Source organism: Neopsephotus bourkii, unplaced genomic scaffold (genome assembly GCF_033783945.1).
Source record: "Neopsephotus bourkii isolate Nb327-2 ecotype Australia unplaced genomic scaffold, CSIRO-AGI_Nbou_v1 NB_1535, whole genome shotgun sequence".
Lineage (NCBI taxonomy): Eukaryota > Metazoa > Chordata > Aves > Psittaciformes > Psittacidae > Neopsephotus > Neopsephotus bourkii.
This window is the reverse complement of record NW_026902011.1, coordinates 133,110-157,779: the sequence shown is the minus strand read 5'-3', so window position 1 is coordinate 157,779 and position 24,670 is coordinate 133,110. Positions and strand designations below refer to the sequence as shown.

Here is a 24,670-nt window from a genome sequence, read left to right as displayed (position 1 = left end):
ATCAGTCTTTCTCAAACTGAAATAAATATATATACACTCTTCTGTTCCACATAATGCTCTCCACAAAGACAGAAAATCAAAACCAAACCCAGTAAGTAATTTTAAGTTACAGAGCTAACAGGTGACTCTTCATAAATTCTCAACCAGTTTTTCTTAATAGATTTTAAGATAGTTTCCATTAGTGAATAATGTAAAAGACAGCATTTACCTTTAGACTAGTAGTTGTTCGAGGCCAGGCTGGACAGGGCCTTGAGCAACCTGCTCTAGTGGGACGTGTCCCTGCCACAGCAGGGGGGTTGGGACTAGATGATCCTAAGGTCCTTTCCAACTCAAACCATTCCATGATTCTTAAGCAAGGTCTTGTCATCACTCAAACCCCAGAAAATTTCAATTTTATTTATGTATTTTCTATATGGTATAGTATATAGTATGCTGCAAGCTAGTTATGATGTGTTGAAACCATTTTGTAAGCCATACCCTAAAACAGAATTTGTAAAATTAACTGGGTTTTTATGGTTTAATGGTAAAGCTAAAAGGAGAGCAGTAGCACTAACACTGTCATAGCTGTGATAGCCTAATGATAAGGTAATGACAGTGGTAAAAGGCCATCTCTTTTACTCGCCTAACTGATGGAGTTAGGATCTTGCGTTGGGGTACAATACTCTACCCCCAGCCTTCTCCCAAGTCTGGAACAGCAAGAATAACATAGGAAACATTTCATAGTGAACATGTTACAGATTTAGGTGTGAAGTCAATAGAGTCTGGGAAAAACTGGAGCTGAAAAATACAGTGCCTGTTACCAGATGAAACATGCACAAAGTTTACCTAGTGACTGCATTAGTATCCTGAAGAAAATGCCAGAAGCTACATCTTAAGCCAAAAATACGTAACATGACTTCTGAGTGACAGTCAGGTAAAAGAAATTCAGCGATAAAATTAGTCAGGATAAATCAAAGGAGACAAACCAAAGCATTTCAGTGGCAACAAGGATGGAGAAGCAAAATTGTGACTTGGAAAAAAACCGTACAGCGTAGTTTCAAGAACTTGGGAATCCCTACTTCTGTAGACATGGATTCATGACGCAACAAACAGGGAAAAATTACCATTCAGGTGTGATTCAGAGAAACTTCAAAATGCTACTTTACCTCAGCCACTTCAAATCTTAGCTGGAATTTTGTCATGGTTTTCAAAGATTCTTGTTTACATAGAGTTTTTTGCCTCGTACTGCTAGTTTGGTTCAGGGAACCAGACGGAGTTTCAAAAAATGGCATGTCTTCCACAGGACTGCTTAGAGCATCATAAAATTCTTCTTCTGATTCTAAGGATTAATTAACAACAACATTAGATACAGATTTCAGCCAGCCAATGTTTTACAATACTCTGACCTAGAATTTTCATGACTACATCTATAAAATCTTGAATGTACAAGTACGGGAAGATTACCTAGCTGGTAATTAGCAAACAGTAAAGTCTGCTTCTATCATATCTACTCTTGGCTCCACATCTTTTCACCCCACCTATATCTCCCTCTAAATCAGTTCTTATCAACAAATTCCTTCATCAACAGTCTCTCACTATTGTGATTGCAACAGACAGCATAAACCATGCCTCATCTTGCCTTCAGTTTGTACTATCTTAAATTGTCTTATCCTGGTCTGACTGCTCCTGACCATACAAAAGCCTTTGCGTCACTATTAGTGGCACTACTTTCGATCTCTGCCTCCTAAGGATCTCACATTTCATGGGAGACTCCTAAGTACTATCAATGTTTTAATCCACCAACTACAGACGTCTAACCAAGAATGGCACCATCCTGTAAGGCTCTTCACCTAAAACCATAGGCAGTGAAATTAAAGGATGTAACTGAGGAAGAAGTATCCTTCTTCTGACAAAACTGAACAATTGACAGTAACAAGGAGTATTTTATTTTTATGAGAAAATATACAAATGTTTTGTATTACAGAAAATTATAATAAGCTGCACCCACTGCAACAATACTAAACCTCCAGAACTTAAAACAAAGCCACAAATGGTCACTTACTCCAAGAGAAACAAATTAATTCAATGAACTAAAAAACTTGACCTGTGTATTATATCAGACTTCAAAATAGATAGTGTTACCTGACTCAGTAAATGAATAAAGATCCAAACCAGGAAACACACTTTGTGACAAATGTGTTGCTGAAAGCACAGGCGATAGCATAGACTGAAAAAGAAAATACCATTATTTTTATTTTTTGCTTAAATATGTGCTATTGCGTATACCTATGCTGCATAGAAGACTTACAACATTAGGAAATTGGACTTATTTTACATGCAAATCACTATTGTTAAACAATTACTTTATCAAAATCAAAAACATGGGGAGAATTGAGGCCTAAATCAGATATTGCATATTCATCTCACTACAGACAGAGTACATCAGGGAACACTGCAAACAGGTTCAAACACTGAACATCACAGATAGAAAGATGGACAGAAACAGCACATCATGTGAAAACTCTGGAAAGACAAACTCTACTCCCTCATGGGAGTACAGCACGACCACATCAGTGAATACAGTAAAAGATCAAGCACCCTTTATAAAAAAATCACATAACACTAGTGACAGGTGAGAAAAAAAAAAAATAAAAAAGAGCTAGAGATAACTTTAGAGCAAACAGATACTTCTGTATCTAAATTTCACGGAATCATAGAACTATTTAGCTTGAAAAGACCTTGAAGATCATAGAGTCCAACCATTAACCTAACAGTGACAAGTCCACCATTAAACCATGTCTCTAAGCACATGTACACGTCTTGTAAGTACCGCCAGGGATGGGGACTCAACCACTTCCCTGGGCAGCCTGTTCCAATGCTTGATAACCCTTTTGGTGAAGAAATTTTCCCTAACAGAATCATAAAATGATTTAGGTTGGAAATGACCTTAAGCTCATCAAGTTAAAACCCCTCCCCACCTTCCATGGGCAGGGACACCTCACACTAAATCATGACACCCAAGACTCTGTCCAACCTGGCCTTGCACACTACCAGGGATAGAGCGTTCACAGCTTCTTTCAGCAGCCTGTTTCAGTGCCTCACCACCCTCACAATAAAGAACTTCTTCCTTATAGCTAATCTGAACTTTCACTGTTTAAGTTAAACCCATTACCCCTTGTCCTATCAGTACAGTCCCTAACGAAGAGTCCTTCCCCAGCATCCCTATAGGCCCCCTTTCAGATACTGGAAGGCTGCTATGAGGTCTCCACGCAGCCTTCTCTTCTCCAGGCTGAACAGCCCCAACTTTCTCAGCCTGTCTTCGTATGAAAGGTACGCTAGCCCCCTTACCATCCTCGTGGCCTGAGCCTCCTTTTCTCCAGACTAAACAACCCCAGTTCGCTCAGCCACTCCTCAGAAAACTTAATGCTCTAGACCCTTCACCAGCTTCACTGCCCTTCTATGGACATGTTCCAGGACCTCAGTATATTTCTTGTAGTGAGGGGCCCAAAACGGAACTCAGTATTTGAGGTGTAGTTTCACCAGTACTGAGTACAGGGAGACAGTCAATTTCCTAGCACTGCTGGCCACATTATTTCTGATACAAGCTGGGATGGTGTTGGCCTTCTTGTGCACAAGCTGGCTCATGTTCAGCTGGCTGTCAACCAACAGTCCCAGGTCTTTTTCCGCAGAGAATCTTTCCATTCTTCCTCAAGCCTGTAGCACTGCATGGGGTTGTTGTGGCCCAAGTGCAGGACCCAGCACTGACCTTTGCTGTCAATCTCATTTCTTTATGTATCTGGAAAAACAGATGCTAGTGAGACAGAGCTATGCACAATGCAGAGAGGTAACTGGAATGTATGAAATGTCACTGCTTTGCCACTGGAGTGGAGAAAAGGACAAAAAACCTCATTTTATATGATATCATATATAACAACTAAATTGTCTTTGTGAAGGTAACTAAAGCCAGATTTCCCATCAAGCGTCAGAAAGCAGTCTCGGTTTAATTTTGCAAACAATTCTCACTTGCGTTCTCACATGCATGTAGAATGTGTGTGCCTTGCACAGAGTTCTAAAGCAAGGAGAAATGTGTACACTGTCTGTGTGCCTCTGTTCTTCTCAAGGGCCTTTGGCTTCGAACTGCACAAACAACAGCTGTTCTTTCCCCTCCAGCCAACCCCTTACTGCTACTTTCAAAGCCCAGTTGGGGACAATTATTCAGTAATTCACTGTATCTTACAGAAACCTAAGTATTATGGCAACAAAGAAACATTCGTATTTGTACATTGTCTCCAATGCTACACTTTCATCTCAGTCTTCACATTTCACCACCCTCCCTTCTCCATCTCCAGCCTACATAATTTGACCTTACTGAATATATATATCCATGTCTATAAGTAATAATTACACTGAATCTCTAAGCATCTTGTAACTGTGAAAAGTGTCTCATCTGTAACACTTTCCTGTTCTAAGAAGACAAGGAGAAGAAACTGAGACTTGATTTTACAGTATCAAATCATGAGAAATAAAACCTTCCACACTGAAGAGCCTTCCCGTACTAAAGCATAAGAAATTGCAGTGTGCAAAAAACTACAGGTTATCTGTTCTGAAGAGCCTTCTGTTTTCACTTTCCCAGAACAATTCCTCCACTAACTCAAAAATTAAAGCATAAAGTTCACATGTAGAGCTTTGAAAAAGGATTTCACATCCTTTTTGGTTCAGAAGTGATGTGACGGCAACAAAGCTCAGAATTTCAGCTACGAGGATGAAAGCATGGGAGTGTATCTGCAACCAGCAAAGCAGCAAACCCTCTCAAATTAACTGAATTTAACACCAGCAATTAGTGTCTGTCAAGCTCTGCTGCAGACAGAAGCTTGAGCAGACAGAGTTAACCACAGGTTTTAATACGGATGCTGCATAAAATTTGAATACATTCATACTGGCTCAACAGTCTTAACTCATCTTGTACATGTACAAGCTAATACTAAGCACAAAGTTATATTATTTTAACTGTCATAGCTGAATACTATAATTAAATTTGAGTACAGGTAATGTTATGAAGTACAGGATAATCATCTTACATATGCAGATTTTATTTATGTAAAACTAAAATCCCATCACTTATTCTTGAGGAAAGTTTGTCAGTAATTATTTGTCAAAACAACAGAGACTAGGGCACCATTTGGCTAGGAATACTATTATTAGCACATGAAGTGAAAAAGCAGATCATAACATGACCACTAAAGAGATGGTAGGAACTACATATTGAAGTGGAACAATCTTCAGTCTATATATACTTTGTATAAGTATGCATGTCTAGTCATGTGCGTTTACAGTTATAATATTTGTGCTAACATAACCAACAGAAAACACCACCAAAACTGCAGCAATAGCCATCAGTGACATAACAGAATAATTAGTATAATAATGGAAAGATAATAATCAAGTAATCTTTAAAAATAAACAAAAATGAAAGACGACCATCGTTCCTTTAGAATAAAGTATACAAAAGATTAAGTAACAGATAATAAGAAGCATTTACAAACGACAGAAAAATGGACAGCAAATTTTATCTTTGACCTTGAGATTTCAGGTATGTTCAAATGAGAAGACTGCTTTAAAGCTATATAAAACACAGCCAGATCACACAGACTAGAGCCATGTTAAAAATTAGCAACTCAGAATTAATTTCTTGGTTTTGTTAAAAACAGTTCATATCACATGGTAAAACACACTCTTCAGGAATAGAAACAGGAAAGTGCCAATCCTCTATCCCAAAAAAAGCATGGAACAGTGACCCAAACCATTTTTACTAAGGAAAGGGGATGGGGAAGTAGGGAGAGAACACATGCCACATTGCTAAGCCTTAAATTGCAAGGCAAAACTGCTGCCCACTGAGGTATGTTGCTATCACTGAAAAAGAAAAAGCTGGGAAGAGCAGTGGAATCAGCTGGCTGCCAGGCACTGTGTAGCCAACATTAGCCACAGATGGGGTATTTTGCAGGTTTTGTTCTTTGTTGTTGGGTTGTGGGGTTTCTTAAACTCCAGGCTAATCCATGTGCAACTTCAACTTTCAAAATCACAAGGTTTCAAACTTTTCTTTGCTAAACAAAATAGCTGAACCCAAGTTCTGCAGCACTCAAGATATGTGTATAAATTTGAAGGTACTATTAAACTAATCCTCAACAAAAGTGGATATGTTTGTTAATCAAGAACAATATGTACTACAAAGTAATAACCCAGAGTAGCAGAAGTTTGGAGACAACTAACTAACAAGCAAAATTTCTATACTTTGTTTTTTCAAAAAGTACTCAGGAAATGCTTGTTCTAAACTCTCTGGTGCTCCTTTAAAAAATGCAAATAGCAACTAACAGCAAGAAAGCATCTTTCTGATAGCTGTAATTAAAGTATTTTTTTAAAAACCTTACCTCAGTTATTTTTGGAAGTGTACTGGTAGCAGGAGCACTTTCTGGCTTAGGAATGCTATCAATTAGCTCCAAGATGCGTGTCAGGTTCTGGTCTGATATTTGGATAGAGAGTAATGGCAGCTGTCCAGACAATTTGAACCTGTTTCGTAAACAATGAAAGTTATCTTAAAACTATTTCATTCAAACTTCGCATCAGTTTTCTCACTGGTCAGGAAATCACTCATCTAACCATTTTGTGGCTTTTAATATATTACCTATAGAATCACAGAATAGTTAGTGTTGGAAAGGACCTTAAGATCATCAAGTTCCAACCCCCCTGCCATGGGCAGGGACATCTCACACTAAACCAAGGCTCTGTCCAACCTGGCCTTGAACACTGCCAGGGATGGAGCATTCACAACTTCTCTGGGCAACCCATTCCAGTGCCTCACCACCCTTACAGTAAAGAACTTCCTCCTTATATCCAATCTAAACTTCCCCTGTTTAAGGTTTAACCCGTTCCCCCTTGTCCTATTACTACAGTCCCTAATGAAGAGTCCCTCCCCAGCATCCCTATAGGACCCCTTCAGATACTGGAAGGCTGCTAAGAGGTCTCCACACAGCCTTCTCCAATCTGATCAGCCCCAATTTTCTCAGCCTGTCTTCATATGGGAGGTGCTCCAGTCCCCTGATCATCCTCGTGGCCCTCCTCTGCACTTGTTCCAACCGTTCCATGTCCTTTTTGAGGACTCCAGAACTGTACACAATACTCCAATACATATATACACACACACACATACATATATGTAAATTCAGAAAAGTTCTTAACCAACAATAGGGAAACCTTCCACTAGACCAGGTTGCTTTGATATAATGCCTTGCAGACCACAACTGCAAATTTTACTAATAACCACTTCAGTTTTGGCTACGTAAAGCATCTTCCTCACAATCAGAAATTGTCCACTCTTGTTTGTATATTTAATTACTTGTAATAAATCATACAGATGACCCTTCACACAGTATTTTACGGAACAAAAGGTGTAGGCTTTCTATGCATAAGAATGTTTACAACCCAAAACTTCAAATGAAGTACAGAAAATGTTTCTTAGTTATGTATATAGTTACATATATTTAAGCTTACTCCAGAATCAGTCAAGATATTTATAACAAAAAAAAGGCATAAGAATAAACAACCTCAAATAATAAAATATTAGTCTTTAAAACTGAGAGCAGTAGAAGATATTTTAAGCTTATTTGAACAGGCTTTGGCAAAAAGAAATGAAATCACTTCAAATGTAGATGCTGACTTTTTAAAGAAGTAAAACCCATCCCGATTTCTCATAGAATTGAGCAGAACACAAGTAAGCAGAAAACTGCACCAAGAACACGATTATACTTTTATTACAACATCTGGTTGGAACAGATTAAAGGGGTCTATTCAACAAGCCAACTGTCTCCTGCAATGGGCAGCAGCATGGAACCTATTATTCCCTCCCAATTTTGCTGGGCTTGACTAACAGCTCAATATTCTAAGAAACACAAAATACATGGAGAAGATACAAGGACAAAACCCCCAAAATTTTCAATCACCCTCAACTAACTTTGAGAATACAAGGGTAACTGGAAAACCAGCTCCTTATACCTGAGCAAGCCAAGCAAAGAGCTGTAAATGTCAAACAGTAAATACCTTGTTTTCTACAGTTCATTTAATTCCTTCACATCCTTAAATTCTAAAGTAATCAATTCTCAACTATTCTGACTTTCATTCTTACTTCCAGTTCTGTTATAGAGAAATTCTGACCTTTTGTTTTTGTTTGTTCTTTTATTTTAACAGAGAAGGGCCGGGAAAGGACCTATCTATGTACTGCTTGAATGCTCCACTATCTAGGACACTTAACAATCCTCACTTCAACTGATGTGGTGGTCTTCAAAAAATGAAAATTACATTAATTTGTATTCTCTTCAAGGCAGCAACACAGAAATGTGCCTTCCTAAATAAAGCCAGTACAGAGTCCTGGTGATTTCATTCTTCAAAAATAATAATAAGGAATTCAACTGAATTCAATGGTCACCCAAGGAAGTACAAATATCAAAGAATCAAAAAAATACAGACAACCCAATTACCTGCTTTTTATATAACTTCAAGTAAAATAGACGCCCTCTAAACTAAGGGACTCGTTCCTTAAAATATACTACACTGTTTTAAACAAAGAAGTTATGGTACTAGTTTTTATTGTAGAATAAGCATCTTTCCATTCACCTTCCTCCACAGAACTATTCTGTTCTACAGCGCAGTTCCAAACATTAACGGAAAAAAAATCAGGAAAAATAAAATGCTGACTTCATATATATGTATATTTATAAAAACTGGAATATTAAAGAATAGTTAAATGTATACTAAAAATACATTCAGAGATGCGTAACTGATGTGAGCAATACCAATGCATAATGCCCTAGCCACCTATAATTACTAAAATTTACAGTTTAGCAGATTTTTACTGACACAAAAGCTATCAGTTAATTTTTATCATTTGTACAGAATGTCATCTACAGATCACAAGAGCCAAATTTATTGTACATAAACACATTAACTGACCATTAAAACCAAAAAGTGATTATGCAGAAAAGGTCAAATGTCCACCATTGCGTAAAAAGCTGCTACATGTGTCATTTCAAGACTGGTACGTGACTCTAGAGTATTATAATACCATCTGCAGAATACACTCTGGAAGCTTTTGGAGACTGAATAAGGTACAAAAGTTCAGCTGTTGCTCAGTCATGGTATCAACATATTAGATTTGAAACAGTTACTTGCTCTTCGTGCAATTTAAAGTATTAGCTATGCTTAGTAACTTACTGTGGTATATGTTTATCTAGTACCAAACTGCTCTTCGTGGCATTCCTAATACTTTTAGACAGTACAGGCACTCAGAAAGAAGTAGCAGCTGATCCCCAAGAAATATTACTATCTCAGTGGAAGAAAAAGCTGTCTATTTCTAGACACAGGTAGAAACTATTCACTGTCAAGTAAGTATGAGAATTCAGAAATAATATCCATTAAGGAAAAATTTTTCAGCATCAGTCTAGGTACAAACGACCAAAAAGAAAAACACTTCTGTCAGCCAAAACAGTTATACTGGTAGCACTACAATACTGCAACAGGTGTTCTCATTAAGAGCAGACATTCTTTAATCCAGGTCATACTAGCATAACTTGGAGATCCGTTGATTATAAACCTACATTAAAATGATATTATGTTATACAACCATAGAAATGAAATCTCATTTTCCCTAACTGGACTTTCTAACATAAAAAGACTGATTCCCATGAGTTGTACTTCCTGTATTATCTCACTTTCACCACCTAACAGAGAAAAAGTAAAGAGGGAAAGAGATGTTTTGTAAAGTCAAGCATCAAAATTCAGAATCTGGCCCACCAGCTTTCCAGAAGGTGGCACCATCGTACCATGCAATCATTGATCTCTGTTCACAATACACAGCACCAGTGAGGTACATTGTTTTTACGGCTTTTCTTTCCTGACTAAGCAATTCCCTTTATAACAAAGGAAATTAAAAGTAATTCTTTTATTTCATAAATTGCCTCTTGAGTTTGCTGATTGTACTAAACAATTTTCTGTAATAGACTATGTCTATTTTTATGCCATTAATTTTCTGAAGTTTGTAGCTAAAAAACAAATTTCCAACAGTGTTAAGAAAGTATATGCTAGCTTGTTGTAGCTAAGCAATATGATTCTTAATGACTCAAACAAATTACATAAGGCATTAATGCGCTAGTTTTCAAGTACTTCAAATTGATCAGATTTTTTTAATTAGTGGTGTCCTTCAGATATATTAGTGAAGATGCATTTTCCAAAATATTTGCAAATATAATCTTTGCCACTTTTACTCAGTCATCTTCAACATCAAAGTTTCGTCATTAATAGTAATGCACATTTTCTTCTGAGCACAATTTCCATAACCAGGTTTTTTAATCTAAATGCAAACTTAATGTATTATGAGCTGTTTCCCTGAGAAGTGGTCTCTAGTAGGTAAATAAACACAATGAGTAACTTACGTAAAACGGAGGGAATATGAGAGCAGATCACTTCTCAGAATATTTTTGTGATGTTTATAAGAGACTTGAGTTTTCAGTTCCCCAGTATTTTCAATGAGAACTGAAATACAGCTGTTAGACCTAACTAGAACAGGTATTAGTATCCTTAATAACAATCTTAAAATATATTATACAGACTTCTAATTTTAATATCACTGTAATGTTCTATCAACTCCTCAATACTGCAGCTTCTTGGGTTTATCCTCTATTTTTCTCAATTAAGGTATTTTACTTCCACTATTCATAATGTAAAATAGCACAAATATAATCAGATTATCTTTTTTATAAATAAAAGAAAGTAGTATACTATAAAAATTTCAAAACAGGAAAACACACATACTTGGGCATTCTTGCATCTGTAACAACCATAGCCCTGCTAAATTCCAGGTTTACATCCAAGGGCTGCAAGATATGTTGAGATGAATATTTCAGCTTCCGAGCCTCTTGCCACTTCTCGTCTGTAAGAGCAAAGAAAACCTACATCTTAAACATTGAGATTCTTTCTCATTGCACATATCACAGAATTAAAGTATCTGATATTAGTTAGCATATACTGCTAAAAATGCAGGTGACAAAAATCTCTTCTACAGCTCTATCAATGCACATTTATCAAAACACAAGATCCAAATTTCAGACAAACGAGACTACTTGATTTCCACTGTTTACATCTAAAGAGCTAACCAATCCATATCGCAGATTTCTAAGGACCAGATTCTTCACATGCATGACACCGTAACTATAGGCTCTGCATTCCCCTCTGGAATCAGAGGGTTAAGAATAAAATGCTTAAGACTTTCCTGGTTCTGACTCTTTCTGCACTTTAAGTTCCACAATTACTAGTAAAAGTTTCCTCCAATAAGGGATTCTGATCCTTTCTTTACTCTAAAAAAAGGATCAAAACTACAACTAATCATGGATTCTGCTTTAAAAGTGGAAAGATACAAAGAAAAGGTACTGAAGGAAAATATCATAAATTAATTACACTTACATTTATTATGCAACAAATCAAGTGAGACATCTTCATAAATAAGCGATTTATTCTAAGTTTATTTATTTAGCAAAGGTTAAGGTTGGAATCTAAGGCCTAAAGGTATGTTTCGGAATTTCATTACATGTTCATAGGACTGAATTTAGAATAATAGTTTGAAGAACTACGTTTCAAAGATTCTCCACTGTTACAGTTAAAAGTATAAAAGGCACAACAACCCTCAAAATATTTTTAGAGAAAAAGATTACTTTCATGAATACTTACCATGTTTGCTGTACAGTAACTGTATACTGCTGAGCTGGATATCAAAACTGTCATAAGCTCTTGACATTATCTCTTCAATAGTGCTTTGTCGTACTACGAGCTTTGACAAATCAGAACGACTTTTGCTTTCCATCTTAAAAAGAGTCACAAAAAAGTATAAATGAATTTCAGAAATATCCAAAGCACTAGCTCTACAAACAGTTAATCCTATCACAACAAGAGATTAAAGTCCTCATTATAAGGGCTTCTGTGTTACCACTGTCAAAGCAGAGGAGATATTTAAACTTAGTATCCTGTATCAAAACAAAAAATGGAGAGTATTAAACTCCATTTCTTCTTCAAGGAGAGAAGCAAAACACAAACAAAAATCTATGAAGTTTTATACAATATATTTTGTATAGACTAATTTCCTTTAATAGGCACAGAATCACAGAATCATAGAATAGTTATGGTTGGAAAGGACCTTAAGATCATCTAGTTCCAAACCCCCTTGCCATGGGCAGGGACACCTCACACTAAACCAAGGCTCTGTCCAACCTGGCCTTGAACACTGCCAGGGATAGAGCATTCACAACTTCTCTGGGCAACCCATTCCAGTGCCTCACCACCCTTACAGTAAAGAACTTCTTTATATCCAATCTAAACTTCCCCTGTTTAAGGTTTAACCCATTACCCCTTGTCCTATCATTACAGTCCCTAATGAAGAGTCCCTCCCCAGCATCCCTACAGCCCCCCCCTTCAGATACTGGAAGGCTGCTATGAGGTCCCCATGCAGCCTTCTCTTCTCCCTGCTGAACAGCCCCAACTTTCTCAGCCTGTCTTCATATGGGAGGTGCTCCAGTCCCCTCATCATCCTCGTGGCCCTCCTCTGGACTTGTTCCAACACTTCCATGTCCTTTCTATGTTGAGGACACCAGAACTGCACACAAAACTCCAACTGAGGTCTCACGAGAGTAGAGTAGAGGGGCAGGATCACCTCCTTCAACCTGCTGGTCATGCTCCTTTTGATGCAGCCCAGAATACAGTTGGCTTTCTGGGCTGCAAGCACACACTGAAGCCAGCTCATGTTCATTTTCTTATCAACCAGCACCCCCAAGTCCTTCTCCGCAGGGCTGCTCCGAACCTCTTCTCTGCCCAACCTGTAGCTGTGCCTGGGGTTCCTCCAACCCAGGTGTAGGACCTTGTACTTGGCATGGTTAAACTTCATAAGGATGGCATCAGCCCACCTCACAAGTGTGTCAAGGTCCCTCTGGATGGCATTCCTTCTCTCCAGCATATCAACTGAACCACACAGCTTGGTGTCATTGGCAAACTTGCTAAGGGTACACTCAATCCCACTGTCCATGTCACCGACAAAGATGTTGAACAAGACCAGTCCCAACACCAATGACTTATACCCCAAAGTTTAAAATTTCAAACCTTTTGCAGTCAATAGAATAACTGTTCAGTTTTTTTTATATATAAAAATATTACTCCATTAATCCCCTCAGAAACATGAAATCTATTTCTGAATCTTGTTGAACTTAGTCGTGGTATTATGCTAAGTAAAAGGCAAAAGGGAGTTTGGACTGTTCATCATTTATGTTCACTGTCTTCCTGTAATAGCAGTCAATATCCCTATGACTCACCTTTGGGATGCCCATACTTTCTACATGTCCTCTCTGCTTTTCATCTCTGATGAAATGTGGCTGTTCTCATCCTTAAATGTCGAATGATTTTTGGATCTCCATCTGCTTTTGTCAGACCCAGGTAATATTCAAGGTAACACTGAAACAGGCTCAAATACTAATGTCTAAGACATAGCATTTCTTCTTCCAGTGGTACTGGAATGACTAGTATGACTACTTTTACATAAAAAAAAACTTCCAGATGGATTATTCAGAATTATCAGATTAATAGTGCCTGAGAAACCTTAATTAAGTGCACTTATGCATTACCATTACCATTGAGATACAGTTTTAATTTTATATGCCATTTTCTCCATTTGGACTTGACCTTATCCAGTACATAACTGAGGGAAAGATATTGTTTTGTATTAAACATACCAACTCAACAAATAACTTGTATCTCTCTTAAGCATATGCCTATCAAATTGAATACAGAATTATTCATCATATCCTGAGAGGCATCTAACTTTTCTCTTTTGGTATTGCTGAATTTCTACTAAAGGACAGGAACCAACTCAAGAGTCAGATGCACTACGAAAACTACTCATGCATTTCAGGAAGAGAAAAAAAAAACTTGAACATTTACTGGAGTCTGACACTGAAACATATTCTTCTGTGTATTATCCTGGAAGTAATATCCTATATGCAGAGTGGAGGAGGTGGGTGGTTCCATTCTATTACCTGGCTCCGAGCCTGGTGTCACTGGCAGCCAGTCACAAATGGCATTCCCCAGTGCTCAGTACTGGGGCCAGTTCTGTTTAGTACCTTTATCAGTGATCTGGATGAGGGGATTGAGTGCACCCTCAGTAAGTTTGCAGTCAATACCAGGTTGGGCAGAGTTTTGATCTGCTTGAAGGAAGTAAGGTTCTACCAAGGGACCTGGACAGGCTGGATTGACAGGCCAAGGCCAATGATATGACATTCAACAATTACACTTGGGTCCAACACTTAGGCCACAACCCCATGCAACACTGCAGGCTTGGGAAAGAGTGGCTTGGCGGAAAAGGACCTGGGGTTGTTTGTTGACAGCCAGCTGAGCATGAGCCAGCTTGTGCCCAAGAAGGCCAACACCATCCCAGCTTGTATCAGAAACACTTTGGCCAGCAGCACCCTGTACTCAGCATTGGTGAGGCTGCACCTCAAATCCTGTGTTCAGTTTTGGGCCCCTCACTACAAGAAAGACACTGAGGAGATGGAGCATGCAGTGAAGCTGGTGAAGGGTCTAGAGCATTAAGTTTTCTGAGGAGTGGCTGAGGGACCTCACGGTGTTTAGTCTGGAGAAGAGAAGGATCAGGAGAGACCTTATCACTCTCTACAGTTACCTGAAAGGAGGCTGCAGTGAGGTGCGGGTCAGTCTCTTCTCCCAAGTAACAAGTGATAGGACAAGGGGAAATGGCCTCAAGCTGTGCCAGGGAAGGTTTAGACTGAATATTAGGGGAAATTTCTTCAAAAAAAATTGTCAAGCAATGGAACAGGCTGCCCGGGGAAGCTGTTGAGTCCCCATCCTTGGAGATACTTACAAGACTTGTGGTGCTTACAGACATTATTTAGTGGTGGATTTGGCAGTGCTAGTTAATAGTTGGACTTCATCTTCAAGGTCTTTCAACCCATATGATTATGTGATCTATACAGGCTGGTAGATGAAGGGATTGAGAGCAGACCTATGGAGAAGGACTTTAGGGTACTGGTGGATGAAAAGCTGGGTATAAGCCAGCAATGTGTGTTCAGAGTCCAGAAAGCCTACTGTACCCTGGGCTGCACCAAAAGGAACATGGCCAGCAGGTCAAAGGAGGTGATTCTATCCCTTTACTTCACTCTTATGAGACTCCACATGGAGTAACGCGTTCAGCTCTGGGTTCCCCAGTACCTGACAGACATGGACCTGTTGAAGTGGGTCCAGAGAAAGGCCACAGAGATGATCAGTGGGATGAAAGGCTGAGAGATTTGCAGTTGTTTAGCCTGAAGAAGGCTCTGAGGAGATTTTTCAGTATATTAAAGGAGGCTTCTAAGGTGGAGAGAGACCCTTTAGCAAGGCCTATTGCAATAGAATAACAGGTAATAGCTTTAAACTAAAAGAGGGCAGTTTTCGACTATATATAAGGAAGAAATCTTTTTACAGAGTGTAGCAAAACACTGGAACAGGCTGCCCACACAGATGGTAGATGCCTCATCACTGTACGAGGGGATGTCTCATCTTCAAGGCAAGGTTGGACAGGGCTCTGAGCAACCTGGTCTAGTTAAGGGTGTCCCTGCTCATTGCAGGTGGTTTTGGCTTGATGATCTTTGAAGGTCTCTTCAAACCCAAACTATTCTATGATTCTAGCTGACACACACATGTTCAAAAAGTCAGTCTGTGGCAGAGACATAATAATCTTACTTCACTTTCACAAGATTTTAAGCTTTGAAACAGGTTATTAAAAAGTTTTACTTGCTAAAAAAGCAGGTAAAGCAATCCAGACTGATAGTAAGTGGAAGAATCACTCCTACCTAGAGTACAAGTTAAAAAAAAAGGAAAATTTAATTGCCTGCATGCATGTAAGATCATTTGTCCTGAAAGAACACAAGTTCATCAATGAGTAAAAAGATTGCTAATAATACGCAGAAACAGTCTCTTTATGATTTTATAGTGCTAAATCAGAATTTTAAACACAAACTACCTTTTTAACTTTTCCCTTGCATGAAGCACCTCAAACATATCTCCAGTTTCATCAAGGTTACTTTAAAAAGTGACAGTGTGTTTACTTTTCTCATTTTAAAGTAAACTGAATGCCCAAAAGGTAACTGATAATAAAAATAATAGTAATAGTGAAAATAAGAAGACCATTTAATCATATAACTACAAAGCTTACTATTTTATATTCTAAGGTAAAATATTATTAGATATTTTCCACTTAAGAGTTCAAAGCATCAACTGTAGTTTCATTCCAGGGGAGGATTATTTTCTAACAATTCTTTTGGGTTGAAATAATCTACTGAGAAGTGTTCAGTAATTTCTGCCTTAACTGGAAAGCAGTTTAAAATAAATGTCTAATATATAAACTGCAAGAGGAACTTTTACTTAACCACTACCACAAAACACATACTAAGAAACTGGAAATAACACAGAAGCTGAGCTGTCATTTTCAGTAAGTTACTTCACTAAGAAAATACATACCTTAAGACTACCAAGATCCAGGAGTAATAAATTTGATGTATGGTCATAGAATCCTTTCTGTGGAACAATGATGTATGAAGCCATGAGGTTAATTTTGAGGTCAAGAACTTTCTGGGTTTCAATAATATACAACAAACCTGAAAAATAATGTAATTAGTAAATACAAGCCAAGTATTCCATGCAGAAGCTACAGAATTAAAAGAAGATAGAAAAAGAAATCCAAGTCTAACTTTAAATGAGCTGTGAATGCTAGATAACTGAGTTTAACTACAGGTACACATGCTCTTCAGTTTTCTTCTGAACCAATAATTACCAGCAGCCTTTAAAGAAGCAAGAAGTAGACGAAATTGCAATAGCAAACGATGCTAATGGAAAAGTAGAGACAACACCACAACATATACAAATCCAAAGCAGTTTCATACTGAACAACAGATGAAATAAGAAGAACTGGAATTTGTACTGCAACTTGGAATTGCTGGGGTAACCCACTGTGCTCCATAGATTCAAAAACTTAATTGTTCTAGAAGTTCTTGCTGGAAGTACCCAACTATACTGGACAAACTACTAGTGTTGATCTCAGTATTAAGTCTTAAAAGTATTCACCACTTTCATTCATGTGTCAAAATATAAGATCTCTAGAGATAAACAGAATGAAATTAAACTTGAGGAAAGGTTTTAATGCCAAGTCACTGGAAAATAGACGAATATAATCAATATATATTGCAGAATAAATAATGTGATAACACCTGTATAGAGGCAGATGAAAAGCAACAACTCTGGAAAGGATTTAGGGGTTTCATTAGAGGACCAGTATCTCTGAATATATTAGTCATATATCAATACGAAGCAGTTTTTTTAAAGTATGAAACAATTAAGACCATTTACTCAGATGAACAATACAGAAAAGTTAGAAGTAACAAACCATTTTCAACCCTGTAGGGAGCATGACAGAATAGATAGTGAAATACTATCTCAGGGCATTAAGTGTATTTTACAAAGGAAGCTGAAGTTGAAAAAGATGACATAAAATTATCCAATACCTAGAACAAATGTTTTGTAATGAGACTGAAGAATTCAGCTTACTTAGGTACTGTGTTAGAAAGCTGTGACTTGGATCCATGCATCCCCATGTGCAACCATGTAATATTTTCATACCCCTAAAATATAAAATTTGCGTGAATGTGCAATCAGAAGAGCATGCAGCACTTGCCTGTTGATGTTTTTTCACGAAACTCTTCAAGCTTCATCAGAGTTGCCGATGTCAACTGCTCTAAATGGACATCTTTTGGAGGCCTGAAGAAATCCACTAAGCTATTTATCGTCATCTGTTAAAATAAAAAAAAAATACATGTAATATTTACTATTAAGATTTTTTATATTTTTACCTTATTAAAATATTTACTTACAGCATCATACACTATTTCCAATGGCTGTGATTCTATTCTAAGCCTCTGATCTGCTTTCTCATCCAAAGGATTAGTCTCAAACATTATGCTTAAGAGTGAGGTACTCTCATCTGAATACACCGTTCGAGAAGATAGAAGGCAGGGTGTGCACTTTTCTCGGGACATGCCTGTAACTTCAAGTGAGGTAACTTTTGTTTCAAATCTGTAAAGAAAGGTAAACAGCATGTTCGTATGTAATATCCATCTGCGTAGATACAATTAGATGACAAGAGTATAAGGAATAAGCTGCGGAAAAGAAAAAAAGCAAAAAACGAACAAAAACCAACATATCACTACCCTACTTTAAATATAAATATCATTGTCTAAGGATATAAGACATACACCCATGTGCTAACTGTTTTTCATTTCATTATCTTCTGTGTCTATTAGCCCCTGCTAAGAAAAGGGGACCAAGTTGTTCACTTCATACACTTTTCATGAGGACAGGTGTCAGGGCAGGAAAGAGACATGCAAACTGGAATTCTGTATTATCAGCTCCGGAATTAGATGCCACAGCTTATTCTGGGGAACAGAAATACAGCAGAGGGAAGGGTTCCAGTGCAGAGAAATAAAATAAACATCACAAAAGCAGCACAACATTAAGTCTCATTACTCTGAGGAAGTATTATTTAGGTGTTGGATTTATGTTCTCTCACTACCATACCTACCTCTAACAGCTTTCAACCAAAGATCTTTATCTCCCAACACTTAAAAGAAAGTGTTTCAATGTGAAAGTATAATATTCTCTTCACTTTTTCTCATTATATTCTCTATAATGCATTATTAGGACTACTTAGATGAGCAGGGGAATAAACAGAAAAGCTGCAAGCAAAATTTAATTTAGGCATAGAACTCCACAAGTTCAATAACAACTTAATATCAAAATAGAAAGGACAAGGTTTAAAGCATGAAAGTTAAATCTTCAAGTCATTACATTTGAAATGAAAGTAAAAGATTACATTCTGCTCTTTTCATCATCTACTGTGAGAGCACAAAAGCATGCCAAAATCATCTGTTACAGCCTTATTCTGCAAATGTAAAGGGTCAACTGAAAGCTCAAGAACCTTTCAGTCATGTTAAATGCCTATACACGTGTACAAGATCACTTTACTATACAATTGGTTACAAGATCAAATACTCAGATAAAGTTTCAAAAGGAGTTAACAGTCACTTTTCAAAGCAAGAAATGAGTTAGTGAATGGCTTTCTTGTATGGAACAATGCTAAACTGAAAAAAAGGAGAAAATCTGTAGTGGCACAAAATAATCTGAAGCCAGAGAGAACTTAAATCATAGAAACTGTATCCATCTGTATATACTTCATCCATCAGCTAGTTGCAGGATGATTCTGCTGCTAAACTGCACAAGAAATGACAGTGAAATATGTAAGTTAAAAATCATAACAGAGCCTTAAAATGTTTATTAGCCATCATCAACATTTTATAGAGAGCAAAACCAGTTTGACAAAGAAAGTTCACCTTATTGCTTGTGCGCCTGGTCGCTGGGTAAATACGGTACTCAAGCCAGCTAATGCAAATTCTACCAGCTCAGGACTTTGCTTGTTTTCCCTTATTGATATAGACATGCTTAGTAACTTCACAGAGAACTTCATGGCTTCATACTAGACATGAAGGAAAAACAACAACAGTGGATCGTAAATACAATTTATGAAGAGATGAAAACTATAAACACCAGTTTGATACTACGTTTCCAGTGCTATAAATAACTTACAGCTCATATAAAAGTCATTCCAAATTAGTTATTACGAAAAGGCAGGGTTATAGAAGAGTTTACTATGCTTACAAACATGTCTGGTGCCGACACCACATTCTGAGTTAAAAGGCCTCTGATGTAGACCTGGAAGGTGTCCACTGTACCATATATGGTATCTCACATAAAAACTACTTAGACTGTTTCTGAATGGTTCAAACTGTTGCTCTTCCTTACTACAGTCCTTTAGTCACCTCTTCTCTTATGTAACTCACTCTACCTCATAACTAACTTACTCTACCTCACATACTATCACTCATGTTTAAGATTCTGGAGAATCTCTCAGTGCACTTTCTTTAAAAAAAAAAAAAAAAAAAACCTCAAAATTGTAAGAGGGTATGAATCATTTCATAACTTAAATACCAATACACTACTTTATATGATTTCATTTAACCTTAGCAAGCAAAATTTCTTTCTGAACTTTTTCAGAATATTCAAAGTAAGCTATATAACCACCCTCTAAAAACTACAAAAAGCCAGAATGCAGTAACTTAGGTAAGAAGTGTCAGAGTAGTATTCAAATACAGAGACAGCTTTAAGTAATTTTAAGGGTGGTTATTATCTGTAGACTTTTATTAGTAGTACCAATTGTTTGGGATCACAGCTGGTTTTGACTCACCGATTTTGGAAGGGTTGGATCCACGGCTGTTTCACTATATCCAATTGCTGCATAAAGTTTAGCCTTCTCTTCAAGTGTCATCAGCTCTTCAAGACCTGTCACATTGCATGAGGTTAGTTAAACTCAGCACAGGTATTGCAAAAATGAAAATACTGTTATACACGTTCCAGTAGCTCTGTAACTTACAGCAGATACTGTTAATATTGTCCTAAATCCAAGCAAAATCTCTGCAGTTTAAATTACTGGAGTGTCCTAAAGCACGCTTTAAAATGCAGCTATACTTTTATTCTGACCTACACTATTTCCAAGCCTGCTACACAACAGAAGCAACCTTTCTGATTTACTTTGTGCTTCACAACCTCCACTAGGTGTCCTGTATATACTTAAGTGATTCAAACTCTAATACACCACATGAAATAGCCAAATTACAAAACGAATGGAAGTAAAATCATGTTGCATTAACTGCTACTGTTTCATAGCACTTTCTTCAAGTACCCATACACAGTACCCTATGCAGACAAATGCGAAAACTGCAGCAGAAGAAAGCACAAAGACAGCTCAAAGAGACTTATGAAGGAATTGTAAGGTAGCTCTCTAACACGCAGTTAACAACTTTATCAGCGATAAAAAGGGGAAGAGTAAATGCAAATGTCAATAATCTGACAGCCCAAATATTAAACAAATGCAATGTTCCATTGCTAGGGTCACATTATTCTAAAAGTAATTTCTAGTAATAGGGGGGACAAAAAAAACACACAAAAAAACCCAAACAAAACAGTAAGTGAACATACTTGAACCCTTCACTTCTTGTTTTTGTTCCTGCTTTTTTTCACCTGACCAGTTCCATATCCAACTAAACCAGCCACCAGAATTTTCATCATCTTGTTTCACTCCTGGTCTGTAGATTTTTAATCCAGCCTTAGTTGCCTGAAAATTAAGAAATTTTCAAATAAGTAATTTTCGTAAGAAAAATATAGACTCAAGACCTGCTCTAACACATGAAAACATCATTAGATAATCATTAAGAAAAGCAACATCTTATTTTTTATTTTTTTGTCTAATAACTTTTTCAAGTACACAGTGCATCATCATACTAATTCCCACTTGCCTAAAACTAACCACCTTTATTAACAAAAAAAGCAAGCAAAAAGCAGCAGCTGATATATAGTCAATAAATGTTTCTTATATAGTAGATTTTCTCTTTAGCTCTCACCACAAAAAAAAGAAAAAAAGAAGTCCATAACGTTAGACTGTGCTCTATACTACAACAATGCAATTATAAGGAATCATTAAAAATACATATGTAAGCAATTAAATAGCCAGCAAAGGCTGAATTTTAAATGATCCCTTTATTTTTCATTTCAAGATAGATGTCCAAAGCAAAAATAATACTAAAAAAAAATTAAAGCACCCTTGTAATACAGTACTTACTCTAAGGAATACAGAACACTGCTTCGGGACCTGATATATGTAGCTGTAACAGCAACAAAGCACTCCCTCCTCCCACATCCACTATTTCAACAACCAGGGACATCCTGTCTGATGCCAATGATTATTCCAATACTGGGTCCTCCCAGAAAGCGCAAACTACATCCAGACTTGAGCACTGAAAGCTTGGCATAAGGGACAGCAAATGACCATCAAGTGATCTAAGAGACATAGGAGTCCTCAAAACTGTAGTGAACTAAACCATTTTTTTTTCCTTCATGACTAATGTGACCCAGAAAGACAAACACTTGCAGATAAGCCCTGAATTTAGAGATGCTCTAGTAAACGTGATATCCAAAGTGAGACAGAGATCCCTTCTCAGCACTGAAAAAGCCCAAGGCCTTTCTACAACACAACTAGGGAAAACAGATGGCTACAAATCAGAATTTTAAAGGGACTTGTCACATCTATCCATCTACAGGCCAATGGAAAGCAGGAATCACCATAAAAACATAAAGGCTTCTGAACTGATGCTATAGATTCAGCCCAGAGAGATGATGCAGATGTCATTTAAACAACAAAAGGCCTCAAAAAAATTGAACAAAATTCTCCAAAGTCCCCTTATCCAGGATACCAAGTCATTAAGCAGATGTTAAAGTGAACAGTCCAAGGAAAGAATGGACAGAGCCTTAGAAAAAATGGCTGTTAAATCCTTGAAATCAGAGGTTTCTAGGACACCAAAGAGCTGGTGTTGAAGAACTACTGCCATGGAAAAAAAAAGCAGTAATGCTCAAATCTATGATTCTCATCATGTCTGAGGCAGCAGCTGACGCTAGAGTCTAAGGTAACAGAGGCTACAAAGAGAAGGGAGGGCAACTGTACTTCTGCAAGGATGAAGAAAACATTTGTGTAGTACTGGAACCAAAGAAATTGCCTTAAGAAATCCTGATGAACTTTCCCTGTCCTCCATTTACAATAGTTTATTAATGAATACAGTCACAGTCTGTGGAATTATTCAGCAAGGTAAACTGTTTTCACTAAAAGAAAGGGAGAACATCACCCTGTATTCCAATTAAGATGAATCATCTTTAAAGTTTTCTCTAGATTGAAAGCACAAAATTTCTCCATCTGATACAGACTTGACGCTTGGCTCACTGAAGCTGGTGTGTGGTACTAGTGATAAAGATTATAAAGTGGCCTAATGTAATATGGAATAGAATATATAAGGAATATAATATGGAATGGAATATATATGGAATGGAATATAATGCTCTTCCTACAAAGTTCCCAGAAAATCACATGGTATGGTGTTCGCAAGTGTGAGCTGTGGGCATCTTAATTTCAAAGTCTAGAGAAAAGAAAGCCTTAGAAATTCAACTGTAAGGTATGCTTTTAAGAAACTAAAAATGCTTAACAGTAGGATCCTTTATCTGTCTTTACTCAGCCCATGTCTAAAGGGTGCTCCTTTAATTTGCTAGCAGACTCAAGGCTACCTGTCAGAATACCAACCTAGTAGCAGATTTGCCTCTTACAAGTCCTTTGAGACCTGACCACAGTAAGAGAGGGCTTCTGACAGATAGATGCAGGTAGAACACAGTTTCGAATCACTGACTGATTTCAATACTTGGAAATAAATACAGAGTTAGCTAGCAGATCCTATAAGATGCTTTTCTAACACTTTTCAAATGCAAGGCTTTTTTAAAAGCCCAAACAAATGAAAATCGATTTGCCTGCAACCTATCATAAGCACTACAGAAACCTGTCTTAAAACTCAGACTGGAAAGCAGTCGGGAATGCAGCATGGTCACACTGGAGAAAAAAAGAATAAAACTAGACAGGAAATATTCTGGGATCTCTGTTACCTTGCAAAAAGTAGGAGGAAGAAGATAAAACCAAAGAAACTATGTGTCACAACATAAAAACGTACAAAAATTAAGAACTAAAACAAACAAAAAGAAAGAGAATCCCAAAAACTCTTGGTGAAAAGCACACCAGGTCAGCCAAGCATCTGAAAGGGAGAGACATGAACCTTTCTTCTGGTTCTGTAAAAGTCTGAATTAAAACCATACAAGCATCCAAATGTGGTTGTATGTACAGACAACTAGAAATAAAAATCACATTCATATATTGCTGTTTAGTTTTGGTCTAGAACCACCATATCTATCACTGCAGCTTTCATGCCATACTTAATACACTCCACACACAAAGAGAAGGGGGGGGGGGGGAAGAAATCAAGCACTGCCATAAGAAATCATTGACATTAATGAAGTTTAATTATCAGTACACTATTTCAGATTCTAAATATCATATTCTGTTTTAGTCACATTGATAATTAATGGAGAAAGGTGACTTTGCAGGTTTCAGAAAGCCTATACAGATTTTACTTCAGTCTCCTGGAATGATGCTCAGACTAGTACTACACTGAAAATTAAGCAGTATACTAACATAGGAAAACAAGGCTAACAACTGTAACTATTCAGGTCACATTGTCTTGCCTAATTGTGATTATCTACTTAAATGTATTCTGCATTTGCTGTATTCTGAATTATTTGCAAACAGTAACAAAAGGTCCACATACTACACATAGAGGTGTTCAGCCTACATAACAGGGCATCAGGAAGAAAGAAATAAACTAACAGTCTGGGTTGGGGAGTTGGGGGGGGGGGGAAGCCTGAAGCTTTGAGTATAATTGCTTCCAATTTGACTTATGCTATCATACTTCAACCATATTTTCCACAGTAGATGTTCCTCACAAAAAATGGAAAGGAATTTATCCCAGGTCAATTATTCTGAGGAAGCAAAATATGCACCTATTTATTTTTTACTTAATTACAAGCTGAA

The 24,670-nt window shown here is 37.3% G+C and overlaps 1 protein-coding gene across 7 annotated transcripts in view; it reads right to left on the bottom strand.

Annotated features, from left to right (window-relative positions):
* Positions 1–24,670, bottom strand: part of VPS13A (vacuolar protein sorting 13 homolog A) — a 103,407-nt gene that overhangs the window by 61,790 nt on the left and 16,947 nt on the right. For all 7 annotated transcript variants that reach the window (XM_061370296.1, XM_061370298.1, XM_061370299.1 and 4 more), the window contains exons 15-25: positions 21,193–21,328; positions 20,402–20,496; positions 19,491–19,633; positions 17,976–18,177; positions 17,780–17,894; positions 16,570–16,706; positions 11,749–11,881; positions 10,837–10,954; positions 6,405–6,543; positions 2,122–2,206; positions 1,146–1,318 (exon numbers count right to left, since the gene is read on the bottom strand). In XM_061370296.1, the coding sequence (XP_061226280.1) occupies positions 1,146–1,318; positions 2,122–2,206; positions 6,405–6,543; positions 10,837–10,954; positions 11,749–11,881; positions 16,570–16,706; positions 17,780–17,894; positions 17,976–18,177; positions 19,491–19,633; positions 20,402–20,496; positions 21,193–21,328 (1,476 nt within the window). The remainder of the gene's footprint in view (positions 1–1,145; positions 1,319–2,121; positions 2,207–6,404; positions 6,544–10,836; positions 10,955–11,748; positions 11,882–16,569; positions 16,707–17,779; positions 17,895–17,975; positions 18,178–19,490; positions 19,634–20,401; positions 20,497–21,192; positions 21,329–24,670) is intronic.